General features: G+C 36.7%; 1 protein-coding gene and 1 pseudogene across 3 annotated transcripts in view; one reads left to right on the top strand and one right to left on the bottom strand.

Annotated features, from left to right (window-relative positions):
* DIAPH3 (diaphanous related formin 3) overlaps window positions 1–14,743 on the bottom strand; it is a 472,570-nt gene that overhangs the window by 206,948 nt on the left and 250,879 nt on the right. For all 3 annotated transcript variants that reach the window (XM_058670671.1, XM_004577440.3, XM_058670670.1), the window contains one exon: window positions 7,817–8,056. In XM_058670671.1, the coding sequence (XP_058526654.1) occupies window positions 7,817–8,056 (240 nt within the window). The remainder of the gene's footprint in view (window positions 1–7,816; window positions 8,057–14,743) is intronic.
* On the top strand, window positions 6,296–6,382 carry LOC118758078 (small nucleolar RNA U3; annotated as a pseudogene).

The raw sequence follows: 14,743 nt of genomic DNA, 5'->3' as shown, positions 1-14,743 counted from the left end.
CTTCCTCTCTGGCTCTCCTCCTCTCTGTATATCTAACTTTCCAATAAAAATAAATAAATCATAAAAAAGGTAAATTGATTTGGCCTTATAGACCAGTAACAGAGTGTTCCACCTGGTCATATTTATTGGAGGAAAAAATATACAGATCAGTAAATGTTTGGTAGAATTCATTGGGGAAACCATGTAGATTTGACTCTGCTCATCACTGATTTAATTACTAGGATAAATTAAGAGGATTATTTGGATTAATTTCTTTTTGCAGTTCGTGATACATCTTAGAATGTTCATTTAAGGAGCTGGCTCATTTCATCTACATTACAAAATTTGAGGATACTGATTCTTTCGTAAAATTCCTTTGCTAAGTGATGTTCAAATGCTAACGGGAAATGTGCTATCATGGCTTTAGAGATGGATAGAAGATGCTGTGAGATGGACCTCGCTGGAGAAAGAGGTTAAGTCTGGAGGTATAGTTAAGTTAGTGAAGACATTCCTGGAAGGCACAGAGAAAACCACCACTAGCAGGTTCTCAAGTGGTGATTTCCCATCCTTTACAAAAAAATTGTCACATTCCAAATCATTAAGCTCTGATTGATACAGGGAACAAACACAAACTTGTTTAGTACTTTACCCTGAAAACAGCTGCACTCTCCAAATGAGCACCATTTCACAGATATTGTGTATTATAGGGCATTTTTCAAGCATCACTTAGCTGAACTACTAAGTTACACACAGGATTTATGGAATTGTATTATTTCATTTGCCTCTGAAAATGAACACCTCATTATACTAAGGAATGAAGTCACTGCGTCAACTTCTCTCTTCTGGTTTGCTTATTAAATTTGACATCTGTTTGTACCAATGTACTTCACCAATGCTGGATCTATTGCTCAAAGCCAACTATGATCCCATTAGCCATTATATTCTTGGCGCTGCTGAACAAGCATACGTAACTACTACTGGTCAAGTTTACTGTGAGAATGCTAATGCTGCATATTTTCTTTTTTAAAAAAATGCAGCAACAAATCATGGCCTTGATTTGGAAAAAGGGGGATGGAGTAAACAACAAGGTTGCTAAAACTCATGGAATGAGAAATCTTAATATTGTATTTTTAATTCGGAAAATATATTAGGAGTCTTATTTAAATCAGGAAAGGTAGGTAGGCAAACTTCATCTTAGATGCTGCCTCAAATGGATAGTAGCTATCCATATGAGTGGTGTTATAGAGGATTCCATGGTTGCATGTTTGAGGAAAAGAGTTTGAGAACAGCAATGCTTATTATTGGAGATGAAATTATAGTACATAAGCAACACACTGGTGGTGCAAGAATCAAACTAATCTCTTTGATATTAAATTAAAAGTACAATTCTAATTTTCAATGCTTTGTAGCACTGAAATGCAAAGTTGATGTAGAAAGTGATCAAAAACATGACTTAATAAAGTCAGACACTTCTTACTAAATTATATAGACAAAAATGTGTTACTGAGTATTTTAAAGCTAAGTATTTCAAGGGGTTAAACATTTCCAACAGTTTCATGTTGCTTTGGAAATCAGCACTTCTGTGATCTTAATTGGCTGCATGTAAAATAAGAATGGCATTTGTTATTTGCATATCTTTGGCCCATAAATACTTTACTCTCAAAGGGTGCCAAACTCTACTAGTATGATTTTTGCCAATCTGATAAAAGATTTTAAAAAAATCCCTCAGAAACACACTGAATGCAGATGGAACAATAGATTTGTTTGGCAGAGATCTTTCCTCAATTTCAAAGAGTGAAGGAAAAAGTGATACAAATGGATCAGACTTTCTGAAAAACAAAAAACCAATATCTAGTATTTACCTATTTGATTAACAGGCAGATGATGAAACTGTCCCTGTTCAAGATAAACGCTTACAAGACCACTCAGGACACTATCCTTCAACTAGCTTCACTTACGCTATGTGTCAGCAGTTTAGATTCCGTTTTAAAGTTTTCTTCATCAGAATAACGCTCAGTTTGGCATGAAAGACAAGCAGCAGTTCTTGAAAATATTTTTACCTCCATCCTTAAGCAAACAGCAAGGTTGTTTATTTTTTATTTTTGTTAGTTTTCATTTTTTTCTCCCAATGTTTGTTTGTTGCTCCAAACGATCAATTGGAGATACAGAAACAAGGAAGAACACACATAAAGTGGTTCTCAGTATTAAAATCACCTTAGACGCTCTTAAAATAAAAAGAAAAAACCACTAATGAGAATCTACATCCACACATTATATGTTAGTTAGATTGGTATGCAGACTTAGAGATGTTGATATTTTTAAAGGGCACTGCAACCTGAAAACCCATGTTATCCAAGAAAGAGCTGCTCACAATTTACACAAGCTACTAACACTGGTGGAGTGAGTAAAGAACAATGAAAATGCAATGTTGTTATTGTTGCTGAATCAACTTTGTCACAGCTTTGGGGAAGTTATTCAAGTGTTTGTTAGTCTGGGGTTCTAAACAAATATTCGGAAGATATGACAAGAAATTCATGCAGCAGCAAAGAGAATTTAGATCTCCCTCAACCCCCCAAAATTCTGGCCTGCCACTGCCTGCCTTTGAAGCATCTAACACTCAACTTCACAGAACCAGTACTAAGTTGTACCATTTGATGGCTTCAACTGTGCAATGAACTCATTACATATTCTACTGCCACTGAGAATAGAATGCTTCCTACAAAGTTTCAGTATGAATAAATTCAATGTGGCAATCAATAGATAGTTCTGTAATCTTTCCAAAGAATGAAAAATTATCAAAAAATTTAGACTGGGTGAGTATAAATTTTGCATCTATTATCCAAATATAAAAAATCAGTTTATATAATTACCTAAAGCAAAGACCTACATGATCTTCTTGTATTAATCAAGATATTTTGCTATTTGAAAGTCACACATCACACTAGACATTAGCAAATATAACAAAACAATGGTTGTAGTCATTGTGTGACTTGGTAATATCTGTTTCTTAAAATTATATAAAATAATGATCAAAGGGCCTGGCATGGGAGCCTAGTGGTTAAATCCTTATATTGTATGCACAGGGATTCCTTATGGGCACCAGTATGTGTCTCAGCTGCTCCACTTCCCATCTAGCTTTCTGCTTGTGGCCTGGGAAAGCAGTGGAATATGGCCAAAAGCCACAGGACTGGACACTCACATGGGGGACCCAGAGGAGATTTCTGATTTCCTGGCTTCAGACTGCCTCAGTTGCATCCACCGTGGCAGCTTAGATAGTTAACCAGTGTGTGGAAGTTCTTTCTCTCTGTATATATGCCTTTGCAACAAAAATAAATAAATCTTTAAAAAATACATATTGTGGGCCAGGCATGATAGGTTAGTGGCTAAAGTCCTCCTCACCTTACACATGCTGGGATTCCATATGGGCGCCGGTTCTAATCCCGGCTACTCTGCTTCCCATCCAGCTCCCTGCTTGTGGCCTGGAAAAGCAGTCAAGGACTGCCCAAAGACTTGGGACCCTGCACCTGCATGGGAGAACTGGAAGAAGCTCCTGGCTCCTGGCTTCAGATTGGCTCAGCTCCAGCTGCTGGGGCTCCTTTGGGAGCAGGAAGAGGATGGCGGATCTTCCTCTCTGTCTCTCCTCCTGCCTGTTTATGTGACTTCCCAATAAAAATAAATTTTAAAATAAATAAATATCTCTTTCAATATATTGCTGAAATTTTATGGTTGACCCAATTGCTTGGTTACCGAGAATGCTGTTCTTCAATAAAATAAATATAATTTTTTTTAAAAGGCAAATATCCAACAGACTAACAGATTCTCTTAGAGAACCTGACACAAATCTATCCTTGTAAGCATTTGTGAGAGACATATACTGCCTACCTAGCAATTAATTTCCCAGGATATTAACTTATATTTCATCAGTAGCAGATTCCTAGAAAACAAAACTATCTTAAATTGGTGTTACTCATCTTACCTAAATGTCAGTATGATCTACAAGAATTTTAAGATTGCTACACCATCCTCCATTTTCTATTGCTTTAACATCCATCCTTTTAAAACAGTCAAGCCATCGGAAAGGCAGTTACTTGGTTTCATCTAAGCCAGAAGCAGCATCCTGTGTTTGAATAGCACATTTTTCTCTTATCACGATGGGATTCATGAAGTACCAAGGCCTTAAGAAGTCCTCATAACATTTGGGGGTGATTACAGCAGACTTTCTAAAAGAAAGACTCTCATGCAACTTATTCGTTAGCTGCTGGTGACAATATTCTGAACACCAGTTTCCTTTTAGATGTGCAAAATTTCAGATTCAGCCTAGCTTCAGTTCCGAGAAACCAGTATTTTTAGCTCTTGAAGTTTAACTGAAGTGTACTTTACTTTGACCCCCCCAAAAGCTCCACATCTATATATCAACTTCAACTGCTATTTATATCTTTAAAATATTCTACTTTGTATTCTATTTCATATCCTACTTCTATATTTGCCACATCTTCAAGATGTAAATAAACAACCATTTTCCCGGAAGTCAGAAATGTCAATTAGTTTTTCTAATTACAAATGTATACAAAGAGAATACTGCGAAAATTAAAATGTAATGGTCATGAAATTTACATGCATCTACTTATTTCTAAATAATATCAATCATTTTATATCAATCCTTATGCATTTTTTCTTAGGCTAAATTTATAAATGATATTTATGAAAAGGATATATAAAGGCAAGGATTTTTAATACAGAATGTTAAAATTCATATAATTACCCAGTATGTGACTATTCCTATTTCTATTGTCAAATAAATATGGAATTTTTTGTGGGGGCTTATCATCAAACCAAATGCTTTACACTCTGTGTGAAAATTCAGTCACAATTGTCAAAGATCAAGCTGCTGCTTCTGATAACAAACATGATGAGATATCATCTTGTTCAATATACACTTTCAACTTGACATGTAGGCTAATAAAAAATATGAAGTTGTAGTATTTATTTTGTTTCTTGCACAGCAGAAGGCTCTTAAGAGGGAAGATCAAAGTATCCAGGATCATTGCAAGAAAACGCATTCCATTTTTTATCATGAGACAGATTAACTTGTTTGTAGACTGACTATAATAAAGTAACAGCAGCACACACTGCATTTGTAATAGACTTTTAGATTCCTATACATCAGTAACAGTACTTCAATAAGAGGATGTCTATTTTCAACTACAAATTACTTAAGACACTAGATTGTGTCTATCAACAAGTTTTATTCATTCAGTAGCTATTTGTTGAGTATTTACTATGCACCAAGCACTGAATGAGTCTACTGCTTTTCATTAATCAGACACAGACATCTGCCAACTGCTTTCCCTAGAGGAAGACGTGGGGGAGGGAATATAGCCAAATTTTACACGCCAACTACATCTCTGAGATGCAAAACCTAGAAGGAACAGACTGTGCACATAGAAACAAGCCCCGTAGATTTATACTTCAGGACTTCTTCACTTTATTTCTCATCTTCCCTGCGCCTTCCTTTGCTTTCCTTCCCAAGGAAAATCTGCAGTTTGGTCCTGCTTGTCTCCTCTTCATGTCCTCTTTGTACATAAACAAAAATTCTGACAATTCTCCAGAAGTTCATAAATATACACAGTTCTTCCGGCCCCTCTACCACCGTGCCTCAAACTCCTTTTCCAAGTACCTTACTCTAGAACTAAACAATAAAAACACAGTAAACAATGTGAACAATCAAATATTGTCTAAATAATTAAGCAAAGTGGCCTTAAGCAGATCCCCTTTAAGATATTAGGGTTAAAAAAACAAACAAAGCCAAAACGTTTAACTCACTCCTTTTTCTGCAACTCCTCCAAACATGTCAGAAACACATCTCTCCATCCAGTTGGATTAGGTAGAAACCTAGGAATTATCTTGATCTCTCCATCCACTTCATCCTATCTTACCCTATCGTCTCCATCTGTCACATCAGGTCAGTTTTCTCTGTCACCTCCACAAAGTCACGCTCTGCGTGCCAACTAAACTCCGAATATCTCCCCACTGGTGTTCTGTTCTAGTGAACTCCCTAAAATGTTCTTAAGACATGAAATTGTGTTGAATTTATGGTGTGTACATGCACAGGTGCTGAGATCTTGAAACACAGCGAGTGTAACTGAAAAACTAAATCTTATTTTATGTAAATTTTCATTAAATCTGATTTAAATGATCATATATGGCTTCATAGTAATAGCATTGGACATTAAAGCTCAATAATGCCTACCAGTAGCAGACAGATTCAGCTTCCTATAAAATATATGATTGCTTGACATAGAGAACTAACACATCTAAGATTATACTTTCAGGGATCATTTCTACAGTCTGTGACTAGAGAAGTGTGCCTGATAGTGAAGAGAACTAACACAGCTGCACCAGAATTTTATCATTCATCATGACAATCAAGTCATGTCATCATGACATTCATCATCTAAACTAACTTACCATCTCAATCCTATGTTATCTATCCTCTTTCGTGTCCCTTCAAGGTTCCAAAAGTATTGCACCACTTCTGTGTACTACATTACAAGTCTTTATATAAACTGCTGGCTCTTGCATAGAGTATCTTTTCCTCTCCCATTCAAAATCTAGCTCAGTTTCTACTTCTAAATATTTATTTCCTCATAGCTGAGTGAGCCTTTTGGGCTGAACTCTATTGTCCTAGCTTTTATTATTTAAGCTCCACTGAAGTATTTAACCAGAATTAAGGGTTGATGTGTAGGAAGAAAAAGTTGTGTATAGGCCAGGTTTAGCATAGAGATGATCTAGTAAAGCATGTAGCCCAGAATCTAACCATTAAGTAAGCTTTTCAAAACAATTAGAAATTGTATCACTCCTACCCAGATACAGCAAAGAAACCCAAAGCAGGAAAACAAACAGAGGGAGATGGCAGAGGAAAAATTAACAAGGCATTGACACCAATGGGATGGCCAACGTCAGGAAAAATTTGTAAGAAAATTCATGTAAGCACAAGAAAAGTAACTCTTCAGCAAACATAGCGTGAATGCTGAATTTGTTTGTCAAGTTCCTTACTTAACTGGCAATAGCAATAATCAAATTCCTTAATCAGTGAGTGTAGATGTTAGGAGGTCAAGAACAAGAGAAAGCTCTTCTTGTGATGTGTTAACTCTGAAGAATTTGTTGTAAGCAGATCAATAAAGCATCATTACTATATCACACTCCCGGAGAAGGAGCTGTTACATAAAACATTGGATGTATTTTCTCTTAAGGAAATTTAGCCTGTCGAAGAGTCAAGGAGGAAAAAAAATCTCTAAACTTACTCAATTTTCATATCATCTAAAATTATATTTAGATAGAAACATTTCAAACTCACAAATGACTTAAGATTTGTTCCTAACATAATCACTTCCCTTCATATAAAGCAGTCACATTTTTCTGTCTTTTTAGTCTACTTACAAACACAATATGTAAAAACATTAAAATAAAGTAAAAATTTTAATGTCAAACCCAGTAACACTAAATATATATTACCATATACAGGTACCTGAACTGAATTAAGTTTAAGTAATATTTTATTGTTCTATTTCATTGCTTGAGAAAGCACACGTTTATGATATAATTGTTCTTAAATAAAATCTGTCAGTTGGATTTGCAGGTCAGAGAAAATTAATATTTGGATTTAGTTCAGAGGTTGAGTAAATTAGCTCAGTTCACTCAGTTTGAGTTCATGCATGGTTCAGTTCAAGTTCTTCATAATGAGCACATCAAAATAAAAATATTTAAATTATGTAATCAGGGCTGACATTTAAGAAGAAGTGTTCAGGCACATACGTGTTTTTAAAAACAAACTCACTTTACAGAGGGAGCTAAGGTTAAATCCGAAGGTTTGAGCATTCCGGGAGCCAGCGTTCATGTAGTTTCCCATTAGCAATACAAGTTCCAGCAACTTGCTGAAGCTTTTGCTCTTCTTTATCTCTTCACAGGCAGCACTGACAGCCGTGATGTCAGGTTTGATGTTGCTCACCTGCTCTTCAAACTGAAGCTTAAAGAGAATCGCACTGAGCCGTGGCCGTAGTCTCTTCACATTGCTCATCTGATTGAAAAGAAAATAGCAGATTTCCTTTAAAATGCATGGTATACTTTAGTACTGAACGACTGCAAGTAATCTGGGATGATTTATTGGTATGACAGTACCAAAGAAGCAATATGTCCCTAAAACTGATGGCAGGAAGAGAGAAAAGCCTAGCTTATTTTTGTAAGGAATCCAGAATCATCCTCAAAAAGCAAATTAACAATTTAGATGCTCAATGAAAGGGAATCTTTAATCATATAATAAAGCTTAATAGCTCAAGTAAACATTTTAGTTTAAATTTTCAAAAAGATAATGAGATACATAGGCAACAAATTGCAGAGCATTCAAATTATTAAATAATCCATTCAATACTGAAATATACTACATCATGTTTCACACATTCACAAAGGTCTAAGCAGGCTTTGTTTTCCTCAAATGGCAATTGCTGTCCTCAGAAGCCCTGCTGACGAGCAGTGTGTGATAGACGGAGGGGAAGTAACTAGGTCCCAATTTGTACTAAATTGACTTTCTTCAGAAACACAGCAAAGTAGAAGGACTCCTGGCACATACTAAATTAGCAGAATCAGAGGTAAGAAATGCAGAAGCAGCAACAAGCAGATAGTTCTATAGCTATGCACCACTTCTATCACATGCCAGGTTAACCTGTTAACGGCTCTAGATTTCTGTTGGGAATGCTGGGGATTGGACGTGTTTACAAAGAATGCCGGGGAAAGCTCTCACCTTTAGGCATACTCTGTACTATCAACACACATGAGGGGAATAACTGCATTCCTATATGCTGCACACTTACTACTTTTACCTGGACACAGACTGACAACATGCATTTGGGATGTGAGAATTAAACACTACTATGTGCCGGTAATAGTAAAATTCCTGTAGGTTAACAGTTACTGCAAGGGCCTGGTGCAATATCTAGTGGCTAAAGCCTTGCCTTGCATATGCCAGGATCTCATATGGGCACCAGTGTTTCCTAGTTGCTCTACATCGCATTCAGCTCCCCGCTGATGGCTTGGGAAAGCAGTAGATGCTGGCCCAAAGCCTTAGGACTCTGCACCCACATGAGAAACCTGGAGGAAGCTCCCGGGACTCCTGCGTTTGGATCAGCTCAGCTCCAGCCATTTTGTCCACTTAGAGACTGAACCAGTTACTGCAAATACCAAAAACAGTTGCAGCACAGTGGGTTAAGCAGTTGCATTAGGACCAGCAATTCAAAAGATCATTGGTTCAAGTCCAAGTTGCTCCATTTCTAATCCAGTTCCCTTCTATTGTGCCTGAGAAGTCACAGGAAGACGGCCTTCCATGTGTGAGACATGGAAGGCAGCCAGGCTTCCTCCTGCCCCAGCTCTGCTCACTGCAGCCATTTAAGGGAGCTAGTCTGTGGATGAAAGAACTCTCACTTCTTCACATAAACAAACTATTAAAAAATTATTTTTCATTGCAAGAGATGGAGGGAAGCAATGATAAAATGGTCAGAGTTCAAACATTATAGAAATCATCACTGATCAAAAGGGGCTTACATAGTGGATATTATTTAAAATAAAATATACCATACAAGACTTAGATTCATTGTTCATCAACATCTGATACCCAGCATTCTCTCCTGCCACTTGACATGCTTAATATTTATGTGCATGCAAGCAAAACTCTGTGAGCTCAACTAATACAGTTTACAAGAAGTCCACTTTACAAATATGTGTTCAAATTCCCTAACTTCAAGGAAAGTTTTCTGCTGTAAGAAAGTGACATACTGCAAGTTCAAAAGATACTGGTTTAAAAAAGAGGGGGAGGTCTTACACAGTTAATAGAAGTGGCACACAAGGCAAAAAGGCAAACTGTTACCTTGCTGGAATATCAGTGCTTTTAGGGCATGAATTGTTATTTGCAGACCTTGTAACTATAGTACATAAACTAGGGTGAAACAGTAGTTATTTCTCACAAATCAATTTAATTTGTCTTAAAATATATTGTATGTTCTCAAATGGATTTACTGCCCTGGATCTTTTCTGTTTCTAACCTTTAAATAGTTCAAATGGCAGATACCTATATTACATTGAATAGTGGTCCAGTGCAATTATGTGTGTATCCTTTAGAATAGTGAGATGCACAGAAGAATACACTATTCATAGCCATTCAAAAGATCTATAATGGGCACAGAGAATCTAGTTTTGATCAGTGCCCTTATTCATGATTATGACATCAGGTGTTTGCCACATGAAAAGGATTTCTCCAGTCTCAAAAAAAGTATTAGTAGTATATATTAATGTACTATTTCATGTACAAAGAAAAAAAAGACCTGATTAAATGCCTACATTATACCAACCCAAAATCTGTTAAAACTTTCCTGCTGACACACTAACCATATGTAGCCTGCATAAAGTAATTAATTTTCCTAGAAAAATATAACCTAGATTTGTATGAGTAATGAGTCTATCTGGCACGAGGGACAGGTACAGTGAAAAGATTTAGAGTAGGTTTATGATGTAATGCAGAACAAAGCGCTACAAATGCGCGCATGCACACACACACACAAATCCCTGACAAAGCAAAGTCAGGAAAGGCAACTTAAAAGCACAACTCTGAAGAACATTTTTTAAAAAAAAAATTACATGTCCTTTTCATGTTATTCTTTCTCCCAAATTTCAGCAAACCTCTAGCAGTAATCAGATAAATATTTTAATAAAATTAAAGAGTTGCACTAGAATATGGGAAATCAATTAGGGCTTGTTGATGCACTATTACTGATCTCCTAGACCAAACACTTACCCTTTTAAGGGGAAAGGAAAAAAAGACAACATTAATTAAGCTATTAGTCTAAAAACCTTGAGATCTAAATGACAAAAAGCTACTTGTTCACGTGAGCTGAAATCCAAGCATACTTCTTTAGATGGAATCACATTTTTTTAAAAAAAGGTAAGAAATACATAGCGCGTGTATATATATATATATATATATATATATATATATATGGTAAAAAAAATCTATACACATATATACATATATAATCCATGTATATATGAAACCTACACAACGTTTCTTTCATCCTCACCACTTCCTATATTCTCTCAACACCGAGGATCCATGTTCTGTTCTTCTACTAGGGAATCTAACTTTGATTCGGCTGCCAAAATTTAAAAGAACATGCAAAACTGGAGAGAGAGAGAGTAGTCAAATAATATTCTGAGTGACAACTGAAAGTCGCTGAAAGAAGAAAGGAAGTCAAAGCAAACTACGAGCAAGAATCCAGAGTGTTAGACTTTTTCCAGAGGTACCCTATTGATTTGTGAAGGAGTCTTAGCAGTATCACCTTGATTCCAAGATCTATGACAGCAAGTTATCATCTGAAGGTAAATAGAAGCAAGCTAAAACACTTGGTTTTCACTTCTTTTTGCTTGACTTTTTGAAAAAAAGAGCCGTACTACTCCACCTCCCCTAGTGCACCATGCGCAGATGACACAAGCCAAAATGAAGAGATCTTAAAAAAAAAAATACCCAGGACCCTAAGGACAATTTTTATTTCAAAATTTTGTTTGCTGACAACGTATGTTGTTAGAACAAGGAAGGACAATATGAAGACCTTAAAAAGAATCAGTGTATCAAGAAATATTGTTGGACCCTTTCGGTGCTATCAGAAGCAGCACTTCCCAGATGCTCCTGACAGCCCATTGCCTCCTTCCTCCATCTGTCTTAAGGGGCCCAAAGCACAAAAGGTTCTATAATTTCCTGTAATTCCATTCATGTCATTCCCTTTATGGAATTTTTTATTTTACCCATTATTCCATGACAATAAATCAACTTGCTATTTTCACACAAACTGAGCTTACTCATCATATCTAGTTTCTTTAAAATTTCTTTTACAGAAGAGTATCTCACAAATCAACTTATTCAGGGTATATTAAGGTATTCTTTTACTTCATCTTACTGTGCAGACTAAATACAAGCTATCCACAGAAGAAACTTTAACGTACACCACTCCTCTTTGCTATTCTTCCCTAAAATCATTGCAGAACTTACCATTCATTTAGCCTTCTAACACTAAAGACACCTGATTGAAAAGTTATTAGCATTACTTTTAATTACCCTGTAAATACCTAATTACAGGAAACAATCCAACAGGGTTTCAGGAAGGTAAAATGACTCATTCAGGTCACATGGTTGGTAGGCACTGGGTGAAGGACGAACTTGCTGCTCATCAAGGAGTCTTTCCACTGGAGCATCAAGAAACGTGGAAATAAGCACACTGAGAATCAGGTGGCACTGAGGACGCTCCAGCATGATTTCTGCTAAGAATGAAGCTTTATTTCTCTACAGCAGTTATTAAGTAACACACCATACAGAGACTAAGGCGACAAGCTCTGCTATCAGGGTATTTTGCTCATTTCTCCTTTTGTGTTGCATTTCCAATACTTTCCAAGATCTACTTTTGTTGTTCCTCCACACCACACGCTAATATTAATAAAATGTCCCTGTTAGGGAACTCTTCAGTTCTGCACGAGAGGTGGAAGGGTATGAAAACAAGATGCCTCTTAGTCAAAAACAAACGAGGGTACTTTGAGAAGGTAATGATGTGACAGAACTAAGACACAGAAAGAAGTTTTGAACCTGATTTTTCTAACTATGTGAAAAATATCTCTTTCAACTGTTATAGGGCCAATATGTTCAAGATCTCCATAATTCTCATGAAAAAAAAAATAAAGTTCATTTCACTTGGAGAAAGCCTTGGGGGGAAAAAAAAGCTATGTAAGTGCCTTATGTCTGGGTAGTACTCAGAATATCAAAAATGTTTTTAAAATAAATGTGCTCTTATGATATTAAAGCTGCCATGCTGAAACTATTTAAGAAAGCTACACAACAGTAAAGTGCATATGGTGCAATCTTTACATGTTTCAAAGGAGCAAAGCCAAGGCAAGACTTATAGAAAAAAAAATACTAACACAACACGTACATTCGTTCCGATACTCAAGAAATGGACTCATGATCAAACCTGATTTTACTGCAGTTTACACATCCTCATCAATTCTGGACCCTCACGGATTACATCACAAGTCCAAACAAGCTCTAAGGATACTCAGAATCTGCAAGTGGGAAAGCCACAGGTGGTAAAGCTAGACAGCAAGAGCATTCCTATTTAAATTGGCAATCTTAGCAAACACTCAACACATAAGTTTCATATCTCTTGAATTAAAAAGCTGGCACAAAACCCAGAACCATATTAGTGTCTTAAATTCATTCACACCAGCTTCCAGACATTTTCCACTCCTCCACAGCAAAACTGATTTTTTTGATTTTTATCACTCTGCCTTGGTTTCGACTACTTTTGAAATTTATATTAATGAAACAACAAACAGTTTGAGAGTCTGGCTTCTTTCTCTAAAAAAAAGTCTCTGAAATTGTCATACAACATAGTGTGACTCAGTACTTCCATTTTATTAATAAACAATAGTTAATTTACAAATATTCAAAAATTTGTTCACCCACTATTCTACTGATGGGTATTTGAGCGGTTTTTTGGTCCTCTTAGCTGGGAGCTAAGAGAAATGTAGTAGTGTGGAGATGAATAGGGACCCAATAAAAATGATGTCAAAGTGTAACAGAGTGTATTATTCAGGCAAAAGGGACGGAGGAGAGAGCACAGGAACATAGCCGGAGAATCTCCAACTTTTCTTTCTCGGCCTTATTGACAGAGGATACTCTAGGAAAGCTTGTTTTGCAACACAGTACAGAGCACCACAAACAAGGAGAGGTGAAACCTCAGGACTCCCATTTAGTTGCATTTAGAACAAAGTATGATACTGTACACTTTCACCAGAAAAGTTTTTCCCTTTTCCCCTTTGATGCTGCAATAATCCTTGGCACAAAAGTTCTGGCAGATGACTTCTTAGGGAGGGAGGAGATTCTTTAGGTAACAAGCACTGCCCACTGTCTCCTTAACGCAAGTAAAGAAAAAAAAAAAAAACAGCTTTCCTTGGAGCAGCTGTCTTGAAGCTGATCATCTGCCTAAGCAGACAGAACCCTTGTGTCCAACAGAAGTCCCAAGTTCTGTCACCTGCGAGCTGACGTCACAAGTTTTCTGAAGATGTACTCAAGGACCTCAAAGTCATCATCATCCTGGATTTAAAACAGTCCTTAACACAAAGGCTCATAAAACAAACAGCAGTGAGACAAGAGCAAGGGGGACGGAGGAGAAATGGGGACAGGGAAAAAACAGGGGTTGGGGAGGAGAGGTTGCCATCAACATGCTGGATAACTGGAGTCATTTCTCTACACAGCAGGAAACACCAAGTACCAGGCACAGCTACCAGAAGCCAGGAGAGAAGCAGGAAGATTCTCCTTCAGAGAATCTGGAGAAAAGTGCAGCTGCTGCCCTGATTCAGGATTTCTGGCTGCCACAAACAAGAGAACAGGTTTCTGCTGTTTTAAGTCACTTCGATTGTGAACATTTGTCAGTAAAACCTTTGGATAATATTACAAGTGATTATATTTTTGTAGTATTTTCATTTCTAACAAATAGCTTACACATTTTTAAAAACTTTAGCAAAGTGATTTATAGAACTTTACACTGCCTTTACTGAGGCATGTTTTATTTCGGAAGCTTTTTCATTTTATCTCTTCAGTTTAGGGCTATCCTCCATTGTTCACTAATTAGTGTGCTGTAAAGCCTGGGATGGGATTCATTTTCAGGCAAAGGAT

This window comes from Ochotona princeps, chromosome 12 (assembly GCF_030435755.1).
Source record: "Ochotona princeps isolate mOchPri1 chromosome 12, mOchPri1.hap1, whole genome shotgun sequence".
Classification (NCBI taxonomy): domain Eukaryota; kingdom Metazoa; phylum Chordata; class Mammalia; order Lagomorpha; family Ochotonidae; genus Ochotona; species Ochotona princeps.
The sequence above is the reverse complement of the archived record's forward strand: the minus strand, read 5'-3'. Positions and strand labels throughout refer to the sequence as shown.